Here is a 25,566-nt window from a genome sequence, read left to right on the forward strand (position 1 = left end):
ACATAATATGTACCGATTTGCGTGATGTTTGGACAACATTTTGTAGGAGTAATATTTATTTTAAAAAGCGTTTTGCACAACCTCCTGCTTGCACTATAATAGGGCAATGTGAAAAGGGTGGCATTTGTTCCTCAACGTAGTGCAAATGTGCGTGCAACGTTTTACCGCAATCGGACACTGCGTTCATGATTTGCAGCATTTTGTTCAAAACGGGCCACTCCTGCAAACTTTAGATGTCAATCTTAGCCAATCAGGATGGAATATGAAAAATCTAACCGATCCATCTTGATCACATGACTATAAAGATTATGTGTACTCTGAAGGAGTAATATAAAAGTTTGTTTTACAATGATCTTGAACGCTGCCTTCAGGTAGGACATGGAAAGGACACATGGTTCAGCACACCTGGGGAAAAACACATGTGGTGAATGTGGAGGTTGGCTTCTCTTGTATTTTCTCTTAACAGACAGTTAAGATAAAATACTGTATGAGTGAAATGTAAGAAAACGTGAGGCCAAAATATGTTTCTTATTCCTTTATTGATATTGTGACATTCCATTCAAACCAAGCAAATTAAAGCCAAAATCTAACATCTGAACTTCAAACCATTCATGATCAGGGGTGCAGATCCCAGGGGGGAAGGAGGGGACATGTCTGACATGTTCCTCCAATAAAGTGTTTTTAAATAAATAATATCATTCAAAATCTATGTTTAATAGAAGCTGATTCCACTTTTGAAATCATTCTCACATACAGTAAACACAATACTTTGTGAAGGTTTTGTTTTTGACACCCGTGTGTCCTGATCATCAACAACTGACACATACATGAATCCACAAGCTTCATCATCATAATCTTCATCATCATCATCACTTGTCCACAGAGCTGTTAACTAGTTTAATGAGTGAAGTTCAGCCAATATGAACGGATAGAAACACAACAGTGGAGCTGAAAAACGGAAAGAAATAATACTGACCAAGGAATATCTAAACTGTCTGAATTAGACACATAGTGTGTGTGTGTGTGTGTGTGTGTGTGTGTGTGTGTGTGTGTGTGTGTGTGTGTGTGTGTGTGTGTGTGTGTGTGTGTGTGTGTGTGTGTGTGTGTGTGTGTGTGTGTGTGTGTGTGTGTGTGTGTGTGTGTGTGTGTGTGTGTAGTGCTGTGTTGTCTATTTTAACTCATCAACATTAAATCAGATAAACAGACAAAACTAAACGTTGTAAATATCATTAACTCAGTGTGTCCTGTCAGACACCCTGCTGTGCAGAGGTCATCTGACTGTTTAGTTTAGATTTATCAAATCATTTGAATTCAAATACATTTATTGGACTATTTATGTTTAGTTATGCTGCAGGAACACATTGTAAACAAGTGTTTCATTAGACTTTAATGTGTTATCCTGGGTTTAAGTTGTTTTGTGATTTTGCTCGTATATCTTTGACCAAAATCTAATCAAATCAAATCTAAAATGATTTGAATGAATGTGAAAGAATCAATGTTTGTAAAACCTGCAGTTAAACATGGAGGCATGTTCATGTGTTTGTAGTTAAATCATGTGATGTCAACCTCTAATGGATTATTTACATCATAACATTATAGTGTGTTTCATGCATTGAACATGGATTTGGTGTTTTGTTTTTTATACCAAATGTCAGACAAACTGTAATCATTGTGAACATTATTAGTTAGTTTAAAATCCTAGTGTTAACTCTATGTTGGGGATGTTATTGATGAGAAGATTCCTTGTTTGTGGTTCCCTCCTAAGTTGTAATGAGATCTGCTCCCCTGATCATGATTACATATAAATCATTACATTTAAAAATTAAGAATTAATGCTTAAAATGAAAATTATTTCATGCCATCAGTGTTTCCCATTAATTTCCTAGACTGTGGTAGCCTACCATTGTCTAATTTGGGTGGACCCGGGTCCACCCATCACCTCAGACCACCCTAGTGGGTCTAGGTCCACCCATAACCCCGGACCAGCCTAGAGGGTTCTGGTCCACCCATCACCTCAGACCACCCAAGTGGGTCTGGGTCCACCCATAACCCCGGACCACCCTAGAGGGTTTAGGTCCACCCATCACAGGGAAACTGATCATAACACATGAATTATCACACATTATAAATGATTACATAATAAATTACTTATGGTCAATTATAAAATAATAAAACCTTTTTCACAAACATGACTGACTGACTTCCATTCAGATGGATATTAATATTAATGTTATGAAGAACTCTGATTGTGTGTGTGATCATTTATTTAATGTTTCAACATAGTTTAGAACTGAAATATTATGTTTGTGTTTTCTGACGACAGAAACTATACAAAGTCATTTGATGAACCGCCCACACTAATTGGGACTCCCTCTTCCTTTGGTGTTTCGCCCAGGTGGCGCCCCAACCCCAACCCTGACCTTTAACCTCACTAAAACTACGTCTATAAACTTAACTTTAACCCTAAACCCTGACCTTTAACCTCCCAAAAACTATGCCTAAACCTAAACTTAGCCCTAACCTCACCTCAAAACCATGTCGACCTGGGCCAAACACCAGGAAAAGACAGAGTCTGCACACTAATTATCATTAGCTTTGGCTAGCCAATTATCATTTTTAATTGTTTAAAGGACACATTTTACACATTGTGAAAAAGGTTGATCATCATTGTGCTGCTGTTGTGATTATTTAAAAAGATTGATGTCATCATTGTGCTGCTGTTGTGATTATTTAAAAAGATTGATGTCATCATTGTGCTGCTGTTGTGATTATTTAAAAAGATTGATGTCATCATTGTGCTGCTGTTATGATTATTTAAAAGCTGAATGAACACACATGTATTTACTCCTCTCTACCAGCAGCGATGACTCTCTGCTTCTCTGAAAAACACACCCAGGTGTTCTGTGAAAAGACAATAAAAAAATAAGAATCAGAATGTATTAACTGTGTGAACATGTTAACACTTTAGAATAACCTTCCTTTATAATAGTAAATTCATCATTCTCAAATGATTAGTTGTGTTATGTGTTATTCATAACTGGTTAAATGTTTGTTAGTGGTTAATGATTTAAAACGATGCTATACATAGTTAATAGATCTTGAACAAGTTATTAGTAAACTAGTTAAAAACCTAACCTCCCAGCAGCCTCCCAGCAACTACAGTAACCATCAAAGTAGAAACAACTCAGTCCATTCAAACAACATGTGACCAATACTTTGTCAATACATTGTCATCAGTGTTGTCTGATACAACAAATCATTTGATTATTAAATGTGATTATTAGATTCATTATTATAATAAATGAAGCGGAAGACACATGATAATGTGAATTCACGCGACCGGGATGGTTTACCAGGCTAGTTTGTTTCACTTCTTACACAAGCATGTTGTTTTGTGTATGTTTTATACTTTTATACACTTTTACACATAAAACAAAAAAACAAAGTTTAGTAAAAAGAAAGAGGGAGTGAACCTGGGTGTGTGGGAGGAGTCTAAAGATCGTCATTGGTTGTCGGCACCAGAATACGACCTGATAGAAGAAGAGGAGAGACAGTTAAAACAGACACACAAATACATCCTATGTACTGTATTGTGTGTATTTCTCAATAAAATGCATAAATATACACACAATAACACAATAACACAATAACAACAACATTAGGGTTCAGTCATCAGAACTAATGTGAACATCAGACTCTTATTTAGGACTAAATGTAACACTGATGTATTAAAGCTAAATGTGACAACATAGAACACACTTTGACCTCTAACTAGGTCGTCTAAACTGGTCTAAACCGGTTAAGGTTCTAAACCAATATAAACCAGTTTAGGTTGTGGCTTTACATGTTTGTTTGTTTGCATTTCTGTGAGGGTTCCACATGTCATGTGATCCTCTGTTGTTCTGACCTCATTTCTTCCACTGGTAGTATAATAATTAATGAAACATGTTAATTGAACATGTTAATTAAACATGTTAATCACCTCATTTCTTCCACTGGTAGTATAATACTTAATTAAACATGTTTATTAAACATGTTAATTAAACACGCTAATCACCTCGTTTCTTCCACTGGAAGTATAATACTTAATTAAACATGTTAATTAAACATGCTAATCACCTCGTTTCTTCCATTGGAAGTAGATGAATCCAGACAGGAACAAGACCAGACCCAGAACCAGACCTGATGCTCCCATGGCCACCTTGTTCTTCACTGACTCTGGCATGGAGTCATCTGACAATACAAATATTATATTAATGATATGATATCATATCATATCATATCAAATTATATTATATTATATTATATTATATTAAGACCTTTATAATTGATGATTATCTGCAGACATTAGTAAACTAAGCTGATCGATGTTTTCACTTTCAGCAAAATAAATATACCTTCAGGTACAAATAGAGAATAATCCTTTAACCCTTAAAACAGAGTGTAGTGTAACACATTACAGTAGATTACAGTAACTGACCCCAGTCCATCTTGATAGGCGCGGTCAGGCTGGGATGTTCCACCATGCATGTGATCTTCTCTCCTGATCTGTAACACACACACACACACACACACACACACACACACACACACACACTACAATTAGGCACCATCGCATTAGACCGTTATAGGTAATAAGATGAGTTTATAATATATATTTTCATGATATTTAAAATAATCATGAAGTAGAATGTGTGTCCATGTGGATCTGCTCAGAGCTGAAGCGGCCCCTCCTCCCCGCCCGGTCTGGCAGTGAGTGAGCAGCTGTTAATTAGCACTAACATTAGGACAGATTGTGAAAGTAGCCGATCTACACGCTGAAACACACCGTGATTCAACACATTGATCCATTGATCTTTGTTAATATTTTATTCTATGGAGAGTGTTTATTGTGTATTCCACTATTCCCTCCCCATTGCAGGAAATATAGGAAGGCAAGAGGCAGAAGAAACTTAGCAACGAGATACACACGTTATAGCGTATTCCTGTGTGTGTATTCATGTATAACGTGCTCGCGAGCGGGTCTCTGTGTGCGTTCGTCATGCTTGCACGACGATGAGCTTGCTGCGTGGTTGTGTCTGGAGTGGACTGGTGATAAACATGGTGAGGAATCGTGTGTGTGTGTGTGTGTGTGTGTGTGTGTGTGTGTGTGTGTGTGTGTGTGTGTGTGTGTGTGTGTGTGTGTGTGTGTGTGTGTCTGTGTGTTTGTGTGACTTAATATTAGCCTACCAATTAATGGGCCATTTTCAGCAAGTTAGTAACACTTGTTTTGTTTTGAAATTACATATGTATAGTTGTCTATTAGGTGTGTATTTCTATGTGTAGGTGTCTGTTAGGTGTGTACCTGGGTGTGTACTCCAGGTAGGAGTGGTACTGGTAGTACCAGTCTCCATCAGACAGCTCATCGGTAGAGGAGAGACCAGAGGTCAAAGGTTCTTGACCTATCCACCAGGTCACCAGGATCACTTTAGGATAGAAGTCGTAGCTGCTGCACCTCAGCATGTGAGTGTGTTCACCACGACGAGGGGGAGTCTCTGACTTCAGTCTCACTTTGGGCTCCACTGGATAAATAAGATTATTATTAATATTATCATTATCATTATATACCAATCATAGGAAAATGTCATTATCATTAATAATTGTAAACCAAGCAATGTCATTTAATGAAAATAGTTCAAATGAACAAGAGTAGAAACAAACAACACAACACACATAATCCTGTAAAATATTACTAAAGTGATTAAAAACATACAAAACAAACTAGTAAAGACAATAATTAAATATAAAATCAGGGTAAATGAAGTGTTTTAGCCTGCATGGTTCTTTTTAAAGTCAATTTAAAAACATTAATCCTGGTGTCTCTATTTTAGGAAGGTCATTATATGTAGGTGAAAACACTCAGAAATAGATCTATATGTTTCATTTATACTCTGTGTACGATGGTGACACCACATGTTGTGAGCTTGTAGATCTGCTATTTCCAGATCTGCAAGTTACAAATGTTCACTTTAAAATATATACATTCAAAGATTTGCACACATTTTCACGATTTTTCAAAAATAACAGATCTACAAGCTCATAGCGCGGCACTCGGTGCCGCGCTATGAGCTTGTAGATCTGCTATTTTTGAATTGCCAAAGAAATGTAAAATGACAGAGATGCGTCCCCGTATTGAATGGGTTAAGGAATGTTTTATAATCATTATCAGATCAATATTAACACCATTAATCATCTCTGAATAGAATGATTTATTATGATGTCATGTTATAGTTTATGAGGTGATGAGTGTTGAGTGCTGCTCTGAGATCAGCTCACCTCTCTTGTTCAGAACAGAGGAGTAGTAGTTCTCAATGTTGGGTTTGCAGATTCCCTCTCGGTTTGCTCTCGCAGCAGCCACTTGTCCAGGATTTTTATTCCAGAGCTCTGCGTTCCTCACACCAAGCTCTGTGTATCCAACAAACTGATCTACTCTACTGTCCCACCTGATGAACTCATCACCATCGAAATTCACTGAGTATATGAACTGTATGTCCTTCAGCTCACTGGAGTTAAACACACAGCGGTAAGCCTCATAGTACACATATCCATCTGGAAATAGACAATTAAAAATGTCATTAATGTTCAGTTTTATTATCATCTGTATAATATCAACACTAGGCTAACTGCCCCCTATCGGCCAAATATGTCACTACATAAAGTCTAAAATAGGTTTGTGTGCGTGTGTGTGTGTGTGTGTGTGTGTGTGTGTGTGTGTGTGTGTGTGTGTGTGTGCGTGCGTGCGTGTGCATGTGCGCGCGTGCGTGTGTGTGTGTGGTGTGTGTGTTTGTGTCGTGTGCATGTGCGCGTGCGTGTGCGTGTGTGTGTGTGTGTGTGTGTGTGCGTGCGTGCGTGCGTGTGCATGTGCGCGCGTGCGTGTGTGTGTGTGTGTGGTGTGTGTGTTTGTGTCGTGTGCATGTGCGCGTGCGTGTGCGTGTGCGTGTGCGTGTGTGTGTGTGTGTGTGTGTGTGTGTTAGCCACAGCCACAGAGTAATAGGAGGCAGGCGGGTTACTAGCGGGGTGGTGGAAAAAGTACTCAAATGTTCTACTTAAGTAAAATTATCAATTCTGCAATATAGGAATACCCTGTTACAAGTAAAAGTCCAGAATTCAAAATGTACTTGAGTAAAAGTACAAAAGTATTGGTATGAAAATATACTTAAAGTATCGAAAGTAAAAGTACTCATTGTGCCGAATGTCCCATTTCAAGTTTAAAATGTATGAAAATCCTTTGAAAATAGCAAATCTACAAGCTCAGAATGTGTCGCATCACGACGCATTGTGAGCTTGTAGATCTTCTATTTTGAAATGGCCAAAATGTATATACACTCTTAAAAATGCTGGGTTATTTCTATAAACACATTGCTGGGTTGATTTGGCTGGGTCATAATTATGGGTTATTTGGGTTCTGTAAACACACTGGTGGGTCAAAGGGGTTACCCAGGGGCTGGGTCAAAGGGGTTATTAGGTCTTCAAACACCTACCTGGGTTATTTCTAACCCAGAGGTTGCTTTATTTTCATTTTCATCATTCTGGAACCATCTTTTTGTCACTTCTCACATCAAAACACAAGGTATGTAACCTATATTTTATCACTATATTTTACCTATATTTATATAATTAAATGTATACATTGTGGTTCTATATGGGCGTTGGTGTAAAGTAACTAAGTACATTTACTCAAGTACTGTACTTAAGTACAATTTTGAGGTATTTTTACTTTACTGGAGTATTTCCCAATTCTCAGTACTTTAAACGAAATGATGCAACGCTGATATCGCTTTTGTAATGCATTTTATAATATTTAAGGCACCCTGTGTGTATTGTATTCCAATAATAATAATAATAATAATAATAGTAATAATAATAAGGGTAATAATAATAATAATAATAATAACATGTGTGAGGAAAATTATATTGGCGCGTTCGAGCTGAAGAGCTGATAAATAATCCATTGTCCCATTCGGCGCCCCCCTAGTGGCCAAGTTATTCTAGAAGGACCGTAACCCCAATTTTCAGAACCACATGTCTGTGTGAGAGGAAATTTATATTGGCGCGTTCGTGCTGAAGAGCTGATAAATAATCCATTGTCCGATTGTGTTCTCGCCCCCTAGTGGCCAAGTTAATCAACAAAGCACGTAACCCTAGCTTTCGCAACCACATGTCCGTGTGAGAGGAAACTTATATTGGCGCGTTCGCGCTGAAGAGCTGATAAATAATCCATTGTCCGATCGTGTTTTCGCCCCCAAGTGGCCAAGTTAATCGAGAAAGCGTGTAACCCTAGCTTTCGCAACCACATGTCCGTGTGTGAGGAAACTTGTATTGGCGCGTTTGGGCTGATTAGCAGATACGGAATCCGTTGTCCGATTGTGTTTTCGCCCCCTAGTGGCTGAGATAATAGCGAAAAACTGTTCAAAAATAGTAAAAACAAAATCGGACACCAGTATACGCATCAGCGCGCCACCCCGAACGTGCTCGTATAACTCTCCTTGCACACGGCCTTACCGTTCTCCTCAAATGGCTGGGGACTAATCTCAACTTATTTCGCAAATAACACAACATATCTCCTTAACGATACGTTTTTAGAATCCGTCGTTCGGATATGTTGTACAGCTCGCCGAGACGCACGCGTGGATGTCTTGTTTGTCCCGCTACGACACTTCTAACGTTTGCTTCTGACAATGACATAAGGTACATGGAGTCGTAGAACGTTCACCCATACTGAGAGGCAAATTCAGAAATTGGTAAAAATGTCGGTTAGGGACAAACAAGATATCCACACATGCGTCTTGGCAAGTTGAACAACATATCCAAACATTGGACTCTAAGTCCTTATCGTATTTGAGATATTAAAAAAAATGCAATTGTTTCGGCCGCGTCGACCTTTGCAGTCTTTTCGGTGAACTTTTGAACTTATCAGTGTCAGAAAAAATCAGGATTGGTTCCAATAAATCCGGCTTACTCTCAACATGGATGGAGAGAAGTTTCAGATTTTAAAAAAATATCTCCATTGATTTATCACAGATTAGGTGCTCGATACCGCACGTACAAATCAATGTTTGACAAAACCACTTTCCCAAAGTTTACAAAAATCGAGACCTATCCCATTCGATTCAGCGTCCTTTTCTGAGTCTGGAAAGGTGTTTTTTAATATTAAAAAAAAATATTTAAAAAAAATGTGAGAAAAGCTAAACCTTGAACTATTTCAAAAATCGATAACTTCTTATTAAACAATTCTAGACTATTGATGTAACCTACCATTCGACTCAAAATCATCTCAGTAAGCGATTGGAAGGGTCAAAAAAATAAAAAAATAAAAAATATATTTTTGTGAAAAAAGCCTCACGTTTATGACAATTTAACGCTTGTTTAAACCACTTTCCCAAAAGTTAAAAAGTTTTGGGTTCGTGTGCAAAATTATCAGATGTACAAGCTCCACTTCAGTCTAGCTTTTGACTTGGGAGGCAATACAGATCTGACTTCCCAGCATTCAGCTCGCGCGCGCACTTCCTCCCTCTCACACACACACACACACACACACACACACACACAGAGAAGTTGCGGTGAAGTTGGTCTAAAGCAGTTCATTCATTTAGGTAAGTTGAGGTTACTAGGGTTATTTATTCATCACATTAATCATTAAAGTTAACAACTATTCAAGTGTATTTTTTAGGAGTGAGTGACTGAAATCACCAACAACATAATGTTACATTTGCTTCATTTGGAAACGTTCATTCACTACCAGCGATGTTCTTGACAAAATATATATTTTTTATCTTTTGCCCATTTTGCAGAGTTTATCTGGAGTCGGATAAGAAGGGGGAAGACGGATATCGTGAGTTAAATTACTTTAATGGCTTTGTTTTAGTATGTAACCGAAAAGATTTCCTTTGGGAACCAACTTCGATGTAACACCCGCCCGGCAAGTCACGGTTGCTTTTGGTGTAGTGCGAAGTTAGGTTTCCCATCACAAAGTGTTACCACCGGTTAGCTTAGCATAGCATGCTACTGTAACAACACCAGGTCATGAATGGCGAGGAGGGGGCCAATAATAATAATAATACATCGTGAATGATTAAAATGTCTTTATGGAGAGATTGTTCTTTCGTGAGAGTGAGCTCTATCACTGGTCTGCTTTATATTGCTTTATATTGGGCATTGCGCGCCTAAAGTAGTAAACAAACCAGCAGCCAGCGTTGCCAGATATTGCGAAAAAACAAGCAACCCGGTCTATAAAAAGAAGCCTAAAATAAGCAACCAAGCCAGCTCAGTCAAACTTTATTGTCTAATGTTGTTTTCGAGCAGTGATTCTATAAGATGTTCATGTAAAGCATTGGTTCTCAAAGTGGGGTCTGGGGACCCCCAGGAGTACTTGAGGCGGTTCCAGGGGGTCCCCAGCTAAATGATGGATAGGAACCAAATGGACCCTTATGGTTCTGTAACTCTGAGAGTGTACAAATGGAACCAAATGGACCCGTTAAATTAATATTGATTTTATAATATAAATTCGGGTCCTAGAGCTATAAATGCCATTAAATGGGGGTCCGTAGCCTAATACATGTCAATCTGGGGGTCCTTGACATTAAAATGGTTGAGAATCACTGCTAGAAAGCCATATAAACCTTCTCTTATTGGGGTCCCTGGCCTATCTTTTCAAATGGGGGTCCGCGGGCTAATAAATGTCAATTTAGGGGTCCTTGACATGAAAAAGTTTGAGAACCACTGATGTAAAGGACCCCCAATATTTACAGGCTACTTTACAGAAAAACAAGGCCAAAGTCGCTTATAATAAACCGATTTGGCGACACTGCCAGAAGTGTGAACGAGAGTTGCTTTCTTTACCTCGTCTCGTTTCGGATGTGCTAGGATAACTAGTTTGTGTCATGGAGGATGAAATGTTGTGTATTATTAAAGCTTATGCTATGATAGTGGCATATAAGAAAGAGAGAGAAAAAAAATAGACTACATATTCATTAATCACAATTATTTGTATGACAATTAATGATCGTCTCCAGACATTCATAATCGTGACAGCCCTACTAACAGCTACTGTACAGCCTGTTCAAAATGACATTTTATTCATTAAAACAAGTTATGCATTGCAGCTCTAACATATGAGAATGGCCCCAAAAATTGGCAGCTAAGGTTACCATACATGTTTGGATATCGCACAGTCTTGTGAAATTCTAATGTACTTAATCTGATTTCATTCTAGTAATGTGAGGGTGTCACCATGGACACGTTTGTCACAGAGACCTTGACTGCATGGCAGCTTGAGAACTTGATTGACACATTTAAAGGTAAGTTCATTTTAATTGAGACAATGTTGAGATGTAACTATTAATTATTATTTTGTTGTTAAAAGCAGAAGGCCATATCCAGTTTAGTCTCTATTTTGACTAGGTAATTAACCACCTAACCCCAATGGACATAGTATACTGGACGTGAGTTAGCTCTGTACTTTTCTTTTAATCAACAAAATCTACAAAAATAGCAGATCTACAAGCTCACAACGCATTGTGTTATGAGCTTGTAGATCATCTATTTCTGGCTAATAATCCCCCCAAAATGTGGATGCTGGGGTGCAAGTGATATATTGTGTTGGTAGCATTTTTTGGTTAAAAAGATAAACATGTATAATCTGATAGTAATCATTGTTAGGTGCCATTATCATGGTCTGACACATGTCTTTGGAATCATCCTTTAACTTCACTATGATTCTCTACAGACTGCCATTGCCTCTAACACACCAAGTTCTGCAGAGGGTTTTCCAAGTTCTGCAGACACTTCAGTAACACCAGTGGAGGAATCCACATCAGGAAATCTCCTAACTGTGACTCTGAACCTGCAACCATCATTTGTAAGTATTGACTAAAGAATTCCAAGTGAAAATGCAATCCTAATGATACTGAATTTTAATGTATTCAATGATTTGTTAATTTAACATGTATTTGCACCATTGTCAAGTTATTTGATGAGATGTTTGCACTAAAACATACTCCTATAGGTTCACTTGCTGTTTTTGCATTCGTGGGTTGTGTGTGTTTAGTTTCTACTCCCTCCTGTTGTGACTGACTGACAGTGTGACTTGAATTATTATTATTATTGTTATTGTTGTCCTAGTCTAGTCTAGTTCTTTATCCACTCGGTGCCACACTATGAGCTTGTATATCTGCTATTTTTGAGTAGCCAAAGTGTAACCATATAACCACATAACCATTCAGTGTTCAATTCAGGGATTTGAATCGTCATATATTTGTAACAATGATTACTGTCTCATTTCATTGTTCTTTGACAAACTTCTACTGTCTATTTCAACAGGCCATCTAATGACACCAAGAAAGCCCTTGCGATGGCTTTGGTGTATGAATTCCCTTGCCTTAATTTGGATGGTACTACAGTTGGCAGTGGCTATGTAAGTGAATCAACAAACAAACACATAAAGGAGAACACTCCATACACACACACCTAAAAGAAATGTGCTCAAAGTTTTTCCTAGTGCACAGTCACACGCACATTTTTGGATTGCTCCTTAAAATCCCATGTAACCATCTTCATGGTTTACGCCAGGCCAATTTAAACTGAATCTATTTGTCTCTTTTACAGGCAGCTTGGTACACACCTGGCCGGGGGAAAAAACCTGCTACAGGTTTCCTGGAGGAGCGCTTGAGGAACACCAGGAAGCACATGAGAAGCCTGAAACGACCACACCACCAAGAACCAGAGGAACAGACCGTCCCTTGTACACCAGGTAATACTAATAACCAATGTTAATTATCCCCACCAGGCTAGATTGGACAAATGCAAGGGATTATATATTCGGTCCATGACTCTTCTGTCCATCATCTTCTAAAAACTAGTCTCAGGCACCGCTGGACCGATTGGCAACTTTTCACACACTCCAAGTAGGCCAGAACCTCAAATGCTTGAAATCAGCTATAATTAATCTGTACTTATCATTCAACAGAATCTGATGTGCCTCCTGAAAAACTTATTGAAATGGTTGAATGGATGAAGGTCAATAGGTATCCAGTGTCCCAGGTTGAGGACTACATGAATCAAACAGCTCTACATAGAGGCAAGTGGATTCCCCCCCCCCCTCTACACCAAATGTCTTTGCCGAAAATTGGCAATATAAATGTGCACAACGCATCACAGCATGACACATTGTGATCTTGTTAAACTCAATGTTAACCTATTTTTGAATAATGTTTGCCTATTATGACCCGACCAGATGAGGAATTCGAGGGTTCATGTGGTTAAGCAATATAACATCAGAGGGACTGCTGTAAAATGTATAGTCATTGTCCCTAGGTCACAGGACGGGTGTTGACAATCCAAACATTGACTGACTTAAATCATTTACCTGACACTGCCTGTCCCCTAACCATTTTCCTAACAGGTACTACAAGCCCATATCATTTCTCTAAACACTGTTCTATTGTTTTTCTATTGTTTTTCTAAATGTATCAGATTTCACAAGACTTCCAGCAGCTTCATCCAGACGCAGTGGGAAAGCTGTTTCAGAACTGGGCTACTTTAAGTGACCCAATCCTTGCATATGCCCAGCGAGAGGGAAAACTGCCCTCAGTGTTTGATGACATGACACCAGGTAAGCTATTTCCTACTATGTAACACACACCGGTTCTTTGGAAATAGCAGATCTACAAGCTTGCATTGCGTCTCAATGGGACTCGTGAGCTTGTAGATCTGATTTTTAAAAACATTTTAACAATCATCTTGTATGGGGGTCCCTTGCACAACATGGATTGGAGTCCGTGGACACATACGTACATAAATACATGAAGTTTGAGAACTACCTTGTCTCTTAGATTCCTGCTCCCCCCTTCCTTTTCATTGTCTTTCTGGAAACAATCAAAATGATGGAGCTTGCACAAAAATGAATTTCACCCACTGTTTTACACCTGTAAACCTGTGATGTGACAATAAATATTCTGATAAGATGTCACAACATTTCCTGTGATTATAATAGGCTATTCAATTCACACCTTGTTTTACCATTCAACATCACGGCAGAAAAGTCAATATTGCTTCAGAAATATCAATCTTTACTATACTATTTAAATGTTGATGTTATATGTATTTTTCTTATGTTGCGTAGACAGGGCTTTGAAAATCCTGCCGACGCTGCTTCCTCCACCTGTCTTCAAGATGGGAGGAAAAGTCTACAGACCGACCATAGAGGAGTCCTGTGAGTTCTTCATTAATATCCAACCAGTAAGTTTTACTTTAGTTTTTCTACTTCAATAATGGTGGGTGTTTCTGTGTTTATTTATTAGCATTTCCTTGCTTCCATAAAAAAGATAATAAAAACAACATGCTTAACTTAAATGGCAGGTTATATTGCAAGTAACTGTTATGTGTTTTGTGTTATGTGTAATTAACAGGTGGGGACCAACATGGTGCAGTACCTACAGGCAGCAGAGAGAAAGCAACCCTTCCCGCACATTTTGTGTCTTGGTGATGACATGACAACATCCCAGGTCTTCACCATTGTCTCAGACAGTGCCATTGATATATCATTATATATAATATAATATATATATATTTTTAATTTGTAACTTTGAGGAAAATGGTCTCTATCAGCCTTTCTCAATCTTTGGGCTAGGGTCCACTGTTGGGCCGCAAGGATATTGCGCGTGGGCCCCCCAAATTCTAATATTTTTGTTTGTTCCTTTAAATTTATGTTTTCTCATTGTGATACCAAGATATAGGACATGTTAGTTCCCAGCTCAATTCAATCGATTAATTGATCATTAAATTAACATGCTCTGAAAATGCTGATCCAGGAATGGTTGAGAACCACTGGTCTAAAGGAGCATTCACATATACTAGAACCTTGCAATTCTTATGCAACTGTTGAATAACACACACACACACACACACACACACACACACACACACACACACACACAGAATTAAGTCAGTTGCATAATGTTTGTGTCTGTATATAGTTTCTGCTGGGCAGAGAAATGTTTTATCTCCAGTTCTCCACATTTAAACACGTTGTTTTGTGTGTAAAATGTAAATGTTCAATCAATTACACACCCCATGAACCATTGAATTCATGGAGATTTGTTTAGTTTTTGCCAAAGGAGTCTCTCTGTGTCTGCTACTGGTCATCAAATGATTTGCTTAGGAATGCGTCCCAAAAAAACATCTCAATGAATTCAAGGCGTTGTGGGGTTATTGATAGAAAAAAACTGTTCCTTTAAAATTTTTCATTGGTTCAATATTCATGTATAAAATGTATGTGGGGGGGGAGATTGTAAAATGTTGTATTGAAAAAAAAAGAGAGAGATTGCTACAAATCCTGTTTTATAGTTGAAATAAAATGTTGCTTTTTGTACATTTTATATATGTGTGTGTGTAACTTTTATACATTTTGGGCTTTAAGAAACTGTTCAAAAAACTGTGTAGCCCAGCTAGCACCAGGAGTAATGGAAATAGTCTAATGGAAATAATTCATTAGACTATTTTTACATTATTATTATTATATTATATTTAACCCAGTGATATAGTTAATTTCAATCGCTAGGTTGGGTCAAATAAACAACCCAGTGAATGGTTTAAATTTAACCCAGTGATATAGTTAATTTCAATCACTAGGTTGGGTCAAATACACAACCCAGTGTATGGTTTACATTTAACCCAGTGATATAGTTAATTTCAATCACTAGGTTGGGTCAAATAAACAACCCAGCACATGGTTAACATTTAACCCAGTGATATAGTTATTTCAATCACTAGGTTGGGTCAAATAAACAACCCAGCACATGGTTAACATTTAACCCAGTGATATAGTTATTTCAATCACTAGGTTGGGTCAAATAAACAACCCAGCACATGGTTAACATGTAACCCAGTGATATAGTTATTTCAATCACTAGGTTGGGTCAAATAAACAACCCAGCACATGGTTAACATTTAACCCAGTGATATAGTTATTTCAATCACTAGGTTGGGTCAAATAATACAACCCAGCACATGGGTTAAAATGATCGAACCCATATATGGGTTAAGACAACCCAGGGCGTGTTCTGTCCCATAGTGACCCAGTAGCGGGGTTATGGTTGGGTTATTTTTTAACCCAGTTGTTTTAAGAGTGTAGGGCTTAAGTGGTTAATGTATGTTTTGTAATAATAATAATATGATAATAATCAAAATCTACAAAGTAACTATTACTAAAGTTTTTTTCTTCTTTTTTTTCTCTACATTTTCATCCCATGATTTTGTAACCCTATTTTTTACACCCAGTGCCAATTGTCTATGTAATCCTGTTCACCTGACAACCTAGGGAGGCCAGGGCCGAGCTCATGCCTCCTTCAATGCATGAGAGCCTACTGACCTTAATGGGACAAGTGATTAAGAACCATTGTAAAAAACTAATTAAAGCACTTAACGGGCTAGCCCCGCCTTTCCTCAATGACCTCATCAAAGACTACATTCCACCCAGACCCCTAAGGTCAGCTGATCAGTTACTGATTGAGCTCACGACTAACAAAAGGTCTAGAGGTGACCGAGCCTTCACTGTGGCCGCCTCAAGGCTCTGGAATAGCTTTCCTTTTAATATAAGAGCCTCTCAGTCCATAGACATTTATAAATCACTATTAAAGACCTACTTTTTTTCCCTGGCCTTTGAACACAGTTAAACAGTTACAGTTACTATGCATTTTTAATTGCTGCTTGTATTTTGTATGTTTGCACTGTATGCACTGTAACATTGTTGTTGTTTGATGTGTTGTGTCTCTTTGGTTGGCCTTGGTCATTGTAATGTGCTCTATAAATAACATTTGAGTTGAGTTGAGTTGAGTGTCATTTTTGTATTTCTTTGGCTATTCAAAAATAGCAGATATACAAGCTCATAGTGTGGCACTCGGTGCCGCGCTATGAGCTTGTAGATCTGCTATTTTTGAAAAATCATGAAAGTTTGCACAAATCTTTGAATATATACTGCTCTAAATAATGAAGGGAACACTTTGATGCCTTAATTCTTTTGAGCAGTTTGTGTTAGCAGTATGTACACAGTTCATGAAAACTCTAAATAAATAAGGGATCAAAGTGTTCCCTACATTTCTTTGAGCAGTTATATATACTTTTAAAGCAAACATTTGTAACTCAAATCTTTGCTTCTGGGGATTCTACAAATGTCTTCTAAAAAACAGTAAAAGAAAATAGCAGATGTACAAGCTCATAGCGCGGCACTCGGTGCCGTGCTATGAGCTTGTACATCTGCTATTTTTGAACAGCCAAAGAAATCTAAAATGACAGAGATGTGTTCCTGGATTGAATGGGTTAAACATTTTCATTCATGTTAAATATATTCAACCATTTAATAACTATTGTGTTCATAGTATTCATGTACCTTTCACTGGTGGTTTCTTCAAGGCAGTGCGAAAGGAGTCCAGCATGGCTTTGCAGTAGTTCTGCTGACCCACAGCTGCTGCATAACCTCCTGGGTAGGTGATATGATCTACAAACGGAGGCTGAGGCTCCACCATCTTCCCTTTGTTGTAGTCTGCGTAGAACAACACTTCACCATCCAGTGCCATCATCCACTCTTTATATGAGTCTTTAACTGTGTCTGAACAGCCAAGGAGTACAATGTTCTCATGGAACACTGGAAATAAAACAAAGATGACATTAAATTCAACAACAATCATCATCATCATCATCATCATCATCATGTTAAACAGTCATGTTTGGTTCTAAAGGTGAATATTAGAAGTATCTTCCTGTCAAACATTTTATTCAACAGATTTAAATGTTTTTATAATATTATGAAACAGATTCATAATGATTTATTTCAGGATGTGAACATAACATTATATAATATAATGTAATATAATATACAGTGGTGGAAAAAGTACTCAAATGTTTTACCTAAGTAAAAGTATCAATACTGCAATGTAATAATACTCTGTCCAGATTTTTTTATTTACTTGAGTAAAAGCACAAAAAAAGTATTGGTGTCAAAATGTACTTAAAGTACCAAAAGTAGAAAGTACTCATTATGCAGAATGTCCCATTTCACACGTTTTCAATTGTATAACAATCTTTTGAAAATAGCAGATCTACAAGCTCACAATGCGTCGCATCGCGACACATTGAGAGCTTGTAGATCTGCTATTTTCTAATGGTCTAAATGTATATAGGGCTGAAGTGTATGTTTTGTAATCAAAATCTACAAAGTAACTAGTAACTAAAGTTTTCAAATAATTGTAGTGGAGTAAAAGTATAATATTTGCCTCTGAGATGTGGTGGAGTATTCTACTCCACCACATCTCAGAGTAGTAAAGTAAAAATACTGAAAATTGTACTTAAGTACAGTACTTGAGTAAATTGTTGAACATATGGAAATGTATTATAAAGTAATTTATGTTGAACAGCTCACTTTAGGATATAGACTTTAAATTATTTCATCACTTTATTTTCCTAAAGAAAGAATATGATATTAACTGACAGGTTGAAATGATGCTGAGGTTTACTGGAAGACTTGCAGCAGAAAGAGACCTTTTGTGGTTTGTCCCAAGATTTGATAGATTTAATCCAAACGTGAATCCTTTGATTTTCTCATGTATTTAACCTGATGTTATAATGATTTAATGTATAATTGCTGATAATATGCAGTATAATTGTATTTACTGAATTATGCTCAAGTATAAGACACATCTTGGGGGGTATTTAACCCAGTTTAACCCCCCCCCCCAGTATGCCCATATATGGCCATGCTGATAATGTCGGTGCAAGGTGCAAAGTAAGCGTTTTTTGTGTGTGTGGGTGGCTGTTGAAAAAGACACAAAAGACACATACACACACACACACTTACTTCTAAGAATCACGCCTATACGTGCACACACACATACACACATTATTATACCTATTTATAATAAATAATATTAATAATTGGTATTATACATTTTTGGAACAACCACATTTAGACTGGCCTGTATTTCAGGCTGAATGAGATCTAAATGGAACCTCCTCCTTTTTAATATAAATTATAAATTATTTTAGGACAAGCCTAAATTAAGGCATCTGTAAATCTGACCAGACAGACATGAAACATTCCTAGATTTCATTTATATTTGTATTTTGTATTGTTAAATACACATCTGTAATCCCACTATGAACTGAGCAAATAAAGGGAAGCTTTTAATCTTCCAAAAAGTCTAATTTTCTGAGTTAGTGCTATAGAGATAAATAGACTATGTTTCTTCTGAAGGACATCACCTGATACATTACTGATATAATACACACCTCATTCAGGTAGAGATCTGTAGCTGATGCAATGATTTGATGCAATGACTTGTTTTGCAATGACTTTATGCTATGATTATGTGCAGTGGTTTTGCATGATGGTATAAATGTAAATATGGTTTGCATGGTTTGGCTCACTATCCCTGTGTGACTAGACTTATAGGACCAATAGAAATTTCAAGTTGTAGGCATAGGATGAGAGTGGGTTTTGATAGGATGAGCATCAGTGCATTTCTCTAGACGGAGGAGTAGGACAGGTTGGTTCATTAGAGTCTTTTGAGTATTTTAACTGGTACAAGTGACATATAAGTGGACACTGAACGGTTGGTAGTCAAGTTGACATTTCTTCTGAAGCAGACCAGTAGATTAAAGAGGTCCCTCTGTCCTCTGCTCTTCTTATAACTGTGATATCTCCAGGTCCATGTTGTGTCTTAAGTCAGGGACTGGACTACTGGGGGAGGTTTAGTTGTTAAGGGGTCTACGGATGGTGACCAGACTTAGACCAGAAATTAGCCGTAAATTCCCTGAAGGCCACAGGCCTGCTAACGTGGTTGAGTGCTGGTTGCTTGTTTCTCTCACAGAATCTGGCAACACAGAGGACTAGCTTCATGTCGTTCTGCATGAACGGTAGCTCATAAGGGACATTCAGTGCATGTTTGAGTGTCAGGACACTGCATAATGAGAATTAGTGGGAAAAAAACAAACTTTGGAGCTGCTAAAATAGGCATTTTTTTGTATCCGCATTACTCCATTATGCCAGTGGAAGGGGTCTCCACAATGGACAACAGGGGCTTCTATTGAAAAAGTCAACTGCCCCTGGTATGTTGGTGAGTGATTAGCGACACATCAAAGCAAACACCTAAAATGACTGAAACTCTCCTTTAAAGCAAACATTTTTTACTCAAATCTTTGCTTTTGGGGGTCCCTGGAACTGAATATTTTGAGATGGGGTTCCGTGGCCATATACATATGATTTTGGGGCTCCTTGACATGAAAAAGTTTGAGCACCACTGATATAGAAACATATGTTTTTTCAGAAAACTGTTGGGATTTAGAAGACAATTTAGCAGAATCAGATCCTCAGGCCTCAATGGGTTAATTTAATAACATAAATATAATGTACTTACTTCCTGGGATCGCTTTGACATGAAGTACAGAGGAGAGGATGAGGAGGGTGGCTGTAATCTTCATCATCACTGATCAGAACTGAACTGAATTTAATAGATGAGAATAAACAGATGAGAATAAACAGATCAGAACTAGAAAAAGTGCTCCTCGAAGCACAGGTGTCCGCCAGGTCAGGTAGGTTATTGTGGCCCAGCAATGTTCGGAATTCACCAACCAGGCTGGAATGTGTAAAATCAGGCAGATCGGACAGATCCGTCTTGATCACTTAACTAAAGAGATCATTTGTACTGATTTGTGTGATGTTTGGACAACATTTTTAGGAGTAATATTTAAATAATAATAATAATCGGCCTCCTGGTGGCGCTATTATAGGGCAATGTTGAAATGGTGGCATTGGTTCCTCAACGTAGTGCGAATATGAGTGCAAAGTTTCACATTTTGTTCAAAACGGGCCACTCCTGCAAACTGTCAATGTCAATCTTAGCCAATGAGGATGGAATATGAAAAATCTAACAGATCCGTCTTCATCAAATGACGTGTACCTATTTGTGTGAAATGTGGATAAAATCTGAAGGAGTAATATAAAAAAATAGTTTTATATAAGTCGGCCTCCTGGTGGCGCTATAAAAGCCAGATGTAAAAAATGCAGGGCAAAGGTTTCCTTGGCCTCTACGGAGTGCGCAAACAAAGTTTTACACAGATTTGTGCAGTTATAGGTAAAAATACGAATCGGCCTGTTATAGCGCCACCATGAGGCTGATTTGAAAATTTTCAAGTGGCATTTCTTTCTCTGCCTAGTGGCATTGTGCTTGCAAAATGTCACGGAAATTGCATGCCGTGTTCATGATTTGAGGCATTTTGTTAAAAACGGAGCACTCCTGCAAACTTTGGAAGCCATTTTTAGCCAATCAGGATGGAATATGAAAAATCTGAAATACTCGTTTCGTTTGATGACTATAGAGATACTGTGTACCGATTGGCGTGACGTTTGGACAAAATCTATAGGAGTACTGTTAAAAAATTTGCTTTGCAAAAAGCGGCCTCCTGGTGTCGCTATAACAGGCCCATGTGAAAAAATTAGGCCAAAGGGTCTGAATTGGCATCCAGGGAGTGTGTGTGCACAGTTTCGCTGTGATCAAGGCAACGGAGCCAGAGATTAAATACACATTGACATGTTGTCATGTGATATGAAAGCAGGAATCATAACTACACATTGACATGTTTTCATGTCATATGAAAGCAGGAATCATAACTACACATTGACATGTTGGTTGTACAGTTTAACCCACCAGTTTAGGAGATATGGCTTATAGAGTGATGTGTAGCAGAGATACAGAGAGCTGAATAAACAGAACCTGAAAGGTTCACTTCTGTGATCTGTGACATTTTAACACCTATCCCAGAATGTATTGCTTGAAAGGTCGGGGTTTGAGAGGGCCCAGGTAGATGACAATTACAGCCACCACAATCTGATGGATAGGACCCTGAAAAGTTTGTGTGGTCACGTTTATGGCCAAGAGTAATTTCTTTTACTAAAAACGAAGGGTTGGAATGGATTCAGGACCCCTGAAAACCTATAACTAGACATCCCAATTTGAATTGTTCCAGGTTTTTTTTCCAGGCCCTCCGGGTACCCCAACTTTGATTGGCTCCCACAAAGTATCCCAAGGGAGTTGGGTTGGAACAAATTGAGAGGTGTTTGTAGACACCTTTATGAACATGTTTGTGAAGAAAGCTAGTGTTAAGCATTTATTTTACAGATTGGTCAGACATTAGGCTAACTTTCCCTAACTAATTATCTAACCCAGTGCACAATACTACTACCAATAAAAATAACACATTTAGCTCCTATTAGTGTTGTTAGGTAGAATAAACCTGACTCTAGAAGTACCACAAGGGCCCTGATCATATGGGCTTAAATGACGTGTGTGTGTGTGTGTGTGTGTGTGTGTGTGTGTGTGTGTGTGTGTGTGTGTGTGTGTGTGTGTGTGTGTGTGTGTGTGTGTGTGTGTGTGTGTGTGTGTGTGTGTGTGTGTTATTAGTGTGTATTGTTCATAAGTCAGGTTGCACAATGTAAAATAATTGATCCAAAGCCTGTTGGTTCGGGCCTTGAGGCTGAATAATAACACTATGAATAAACTGTATATATATTTGATATATCAACATAACAGTACGTTATTCAGTAATCAACAGACATAATGTTTATTTATATTAATAACAATATATATATATATATATATATATATATATATATATATATATATATATATATATATATATATATATATATATATATATATATATATATATATTTCATTTATCAAAAGATACATATAAAATATGTATAACAATATAAATATACTCTAATATATTACAGATCAGAATAAACACATGTTTACCTTAAGAGAAGTTCTGGAGTCTGAAAGAGAATGAAGGAGGACTCGTTTTATAGTTTAGAAGAATCAGCCAATCAGATTAAAGATATGATGTTACATCATCTGTTTCCAGAAAGACAACAGTCTGGATTATTGCACATAATCATGTATATAGCTGCTGCTTATGCACCTTATGTCTCCTTATGTACATACTGTACCTTATGCACCTTATGTCTAACCTAATGCACATATACTGTACCTTATGCACCTTATGTCTAACCTAATGCACATACTGTACCGTATGCACCTTATGTCTAACCTCATATACACACTGTACCTTATGCACCTTATGACATATGTATTATTATGCAGGGTGACAAGGGGGTGTGGTCTCTGAAGACCATATTCACACGGCGGCCATTTTATTATTAAGTTAATGAAATGCCACCCCGTTTCTTCAATGCAAAATGACAAAATGGCCGCCATGTGAATATGCTCTATTATTTCCAATTACATAGTGTAAAATAATACCAGTCAGAGTTCCACAGTTTTTGTGTGTGTCCCCCTCCCATCCCCAATGTGACAAAATATTGCCCCCCCTCCTGACAGAGGCTAACAATGTGTGTGTGTGTGTGTGTGTGTGTGTGTGTGTGTGTGTGTGTGTGTGTGTGTGTGTGTGTGTGTGTGTGTGTGTGTGTGTGTGTGTGTGTGTGTGTGTGTGTGTGTGTGTGTGTGTGTGCGTGTGTGTGTGTGTTCAGCGTCGCTGGTAAAATGCTGTTCATGTTCATTAAAGGCATAGTAGGGAAGTTCAGAACTAAACAAACACCGCCACTCCAGCAGTTCTTTTCCCCGACCACCAGGGGGTGACGCAGGAGCGAGTTCCATAGAGCAAGGGTACATTTCAAGGAACCGTGCCCCAAACAGGTTGCTTTATTGGGATACAATATGCGGAAATGCCTGCCCTGCTGGTTCTCTGAATTTTTATTTTTAAATAGGCTCTTTCATGATAAATTGACCACATATATGAAGTTAAACAACTACATTCTATCCACACGCTATCTTAAAAGTAAATTCGGTGCCTCAAAAACGAAGTTTGAGAGCGTTTTAAAACCGAAAGTAAAACGTTCATACGGACACGGACGCGCACGGACGCGCACATGCGTGCGTTAATTTACGTACCGGACATAAACATAGAACACATAAACATTAGGGAAAATACGGATTTCAGAAGGAGGACTGTGTTTCAGTGCATTAAAACACCCCAGCATCATTATATAGTGGCTGATAGAGGGGAAAAAATGCAAAATATATATATATATATATATTTTAAATTTAGGCTTAATGTTCCCTACAATACCTTTAAACATCAATCTAAGCCTCATTACATCTCACTGCTGAAACCATCAAATGTCTTTAAAAACACAGTGGTCATGTGATCAAAGTGTCACATGAGAGGTGTGTGTGTGTGTGTGTGTGTGTGTGTGTGTGTGTGTGTGTGTGTGTGTGTGTGTGTGTGTGTGTGTGTGTGTGTGTGTGTGTGTGTGTGTGTGTGTGTGTGTGTGTGTGTGTGTGTGTGTGTGTGTGTGTGCGTGTGTGTGTGTGTGTGTGTTCAGCGTCGCTGGTAAAATGCTGTTCATGTTCATTAAACATCAATCTAAGCCTCATTACATCTCACTGCTGAAACCATCAAATGTCTTTAAAAACACAGTGGTCATGTGATCAAAGTGTCACAAGAGGGGTGTGTGTGCGTGTGTGTGTGTGTGTGTGTGTGTGTGTGTGTGTGTGTGTGTGTGTGTGTGTGTGTGTGTGTGTGTGTGTGTGTGTGTGAGTGTGAGTGTGAGTGTGTGTGTGTGTGTGTGTGTGTGTGTGTCACAGGTCATTTGTTTGTATTGTGCATTGTTCATATTTGGTTTTATATAATAACAGTAGATATAAATGTATATATTATATAATAACATAAATATAATGTACTTACTTCCTGGGATCGCTTTAACATGAAGTACAGAGGAGAGGATGAGGAGGGTGGCTGTAATCTGCATCAACACTGATCAAAACTAAACCGAATTTAATAGATGAGAATAAACAGATCAGAATAAACAGATCAGAATAAACAGATCAGAATAAACAGATCAAAATTAACAGATCAGAATAAACACATGTTTACCTCAAGAGAAGTTCTGGAGTCTGAAAGAGAATGAAGGAGGACTCGTTTTATAGTTTAGAAGAATCAGCCAATCAGATTAAAGATATGATGTTGCATCATCTGTTTCCAGAAAGACGACAATGTGGATTATTGCACATAATCATGTATATAGCTGCTGCTTATGAACCTTATGTCTCCTTATGTACATACTGTACCTTATGCACCTTATGTCTAACCTCATGTACATACTGTACCTTATGCACCACATGTCTCCTCATGTACATACTACCTTACGCACCTTATGTCTAACCCAGGGGTCATCAATATGTCCGTACACAGACAAATGTGTCCGTGGCAAATTCTTCATTTACACACCATTATAATGTTCTTATTTGAATCATAAGACCCAATTACTGAATGTCAAGTCTCTGGGTTTTCTTCAGAATATGTTTGGCTCTGATTTACTACGACACTATATATGACACATTAGGAGTCCTACTAGTGGTTCTCAAATGTTTTATTTGCAAGGACCCCCATAACTCTGAGAGTGTACAAATGGAACCAAATGGACCCGTAAATATCTGGTCACTTCAGAAGAGAAAA

The 25,566-nt window shown here is 37.9% G+C and overlaps 2 protein-coding genes across 3 annotated transcripts; one reads left to right on the forward strand and one right to left on the reverse strand.

Moving 5' to 3' along the window:
• Positions 1-520: 520 nt before the first annotated feature.
• On the reverse strand, positions 521-24,884 carry LOC311044510 (H-2 class II histocompatibility antigen, E-S beta chain-like). Its single transcript, XM_084056150.1, has 10 exons — positions 24,796-24,884; positions 22,845-22,864; positions 20,445-20,528; positions 17,423-17,677; positions 6,316-6,588; positions 5,345-5,561; positions 4,481-4,548; positions 4,120-4,233; positions 3,474-3,530; positions 521-2,901 (listed from the first exon to the last, which is right to left on the reverse strand). Exons 3-9 carry the CDS (start codon positions 20,509-20,511, stop codon positions 3,493-3,495), a joined length of 1,032 nt encoding a protein of 343 aa, XP_083912276.1. The 5' UTR covers positions 20,512-20,528; positions 22,845-22,864; positions 24,796-24,884; the 3' UTR covers positions 521-2,901; positions 3,474-3,492.
• On the forward strand, positions 9,565-15,356 carry LOC311043087 (uncharacterized protein). Of its 2 annotated transcripts, XM_084054254.1 has the most exons (10): positions 9,565-9,632; positions 9,831-9,871; positions 11,252-11,336; positions 11,765-11,896; positions 12,358-12,451; positions 12,643-12,787; positions 13,004-13,114; positions 13,510-13,648; positions 14,159-14,274; positions 14,445-15,356. In XM_084054254.1, the coding sequence occupies exons 5-8, from the start codon at positions 12,389-12,391 to the stop codon at positions 13,581-13,583; spliced, it is 393 nt and encodes a 130-aa protein (XP_083910380.1). In that variant the 5' UTR covers positions 9,565-9,632; positions 9,831-9,871; positions 11,252-11,336; positions 11,765-11,896; positions 12,358-12,388; the 3' UTR covers positions 13,584-13,648; positions 14,159-14,274; positions 14,445-15,356. The 2 variants fall into 2 exon arrangements, with proteins under 2 accessions (XP_083910380.1, XP_083910381.1); XM_084054255.1 differs by lacking the exons at positions 14,159-14,274; positions 14,445-15,356 and adding an exon at positions 13,869-13,909.
• Positions 24,885-25,566: the final 682 nt, after the last annotated feature.

This window comes from Gymnoscopelus microlampas, assembly GCF_963454915.1.
Source record: "Gymnoscopelus microlampas genome assembly, chromosome: 4".
In the NCBI taxonomy this organism is placed as follows: domain Eukaryota; kingdom Metazoa; phylum Chordata; class Actinopteri; order Myctophiformes; family Myctophidae; genus Gymnoscopelus; species Gymnoscopelus microlampas.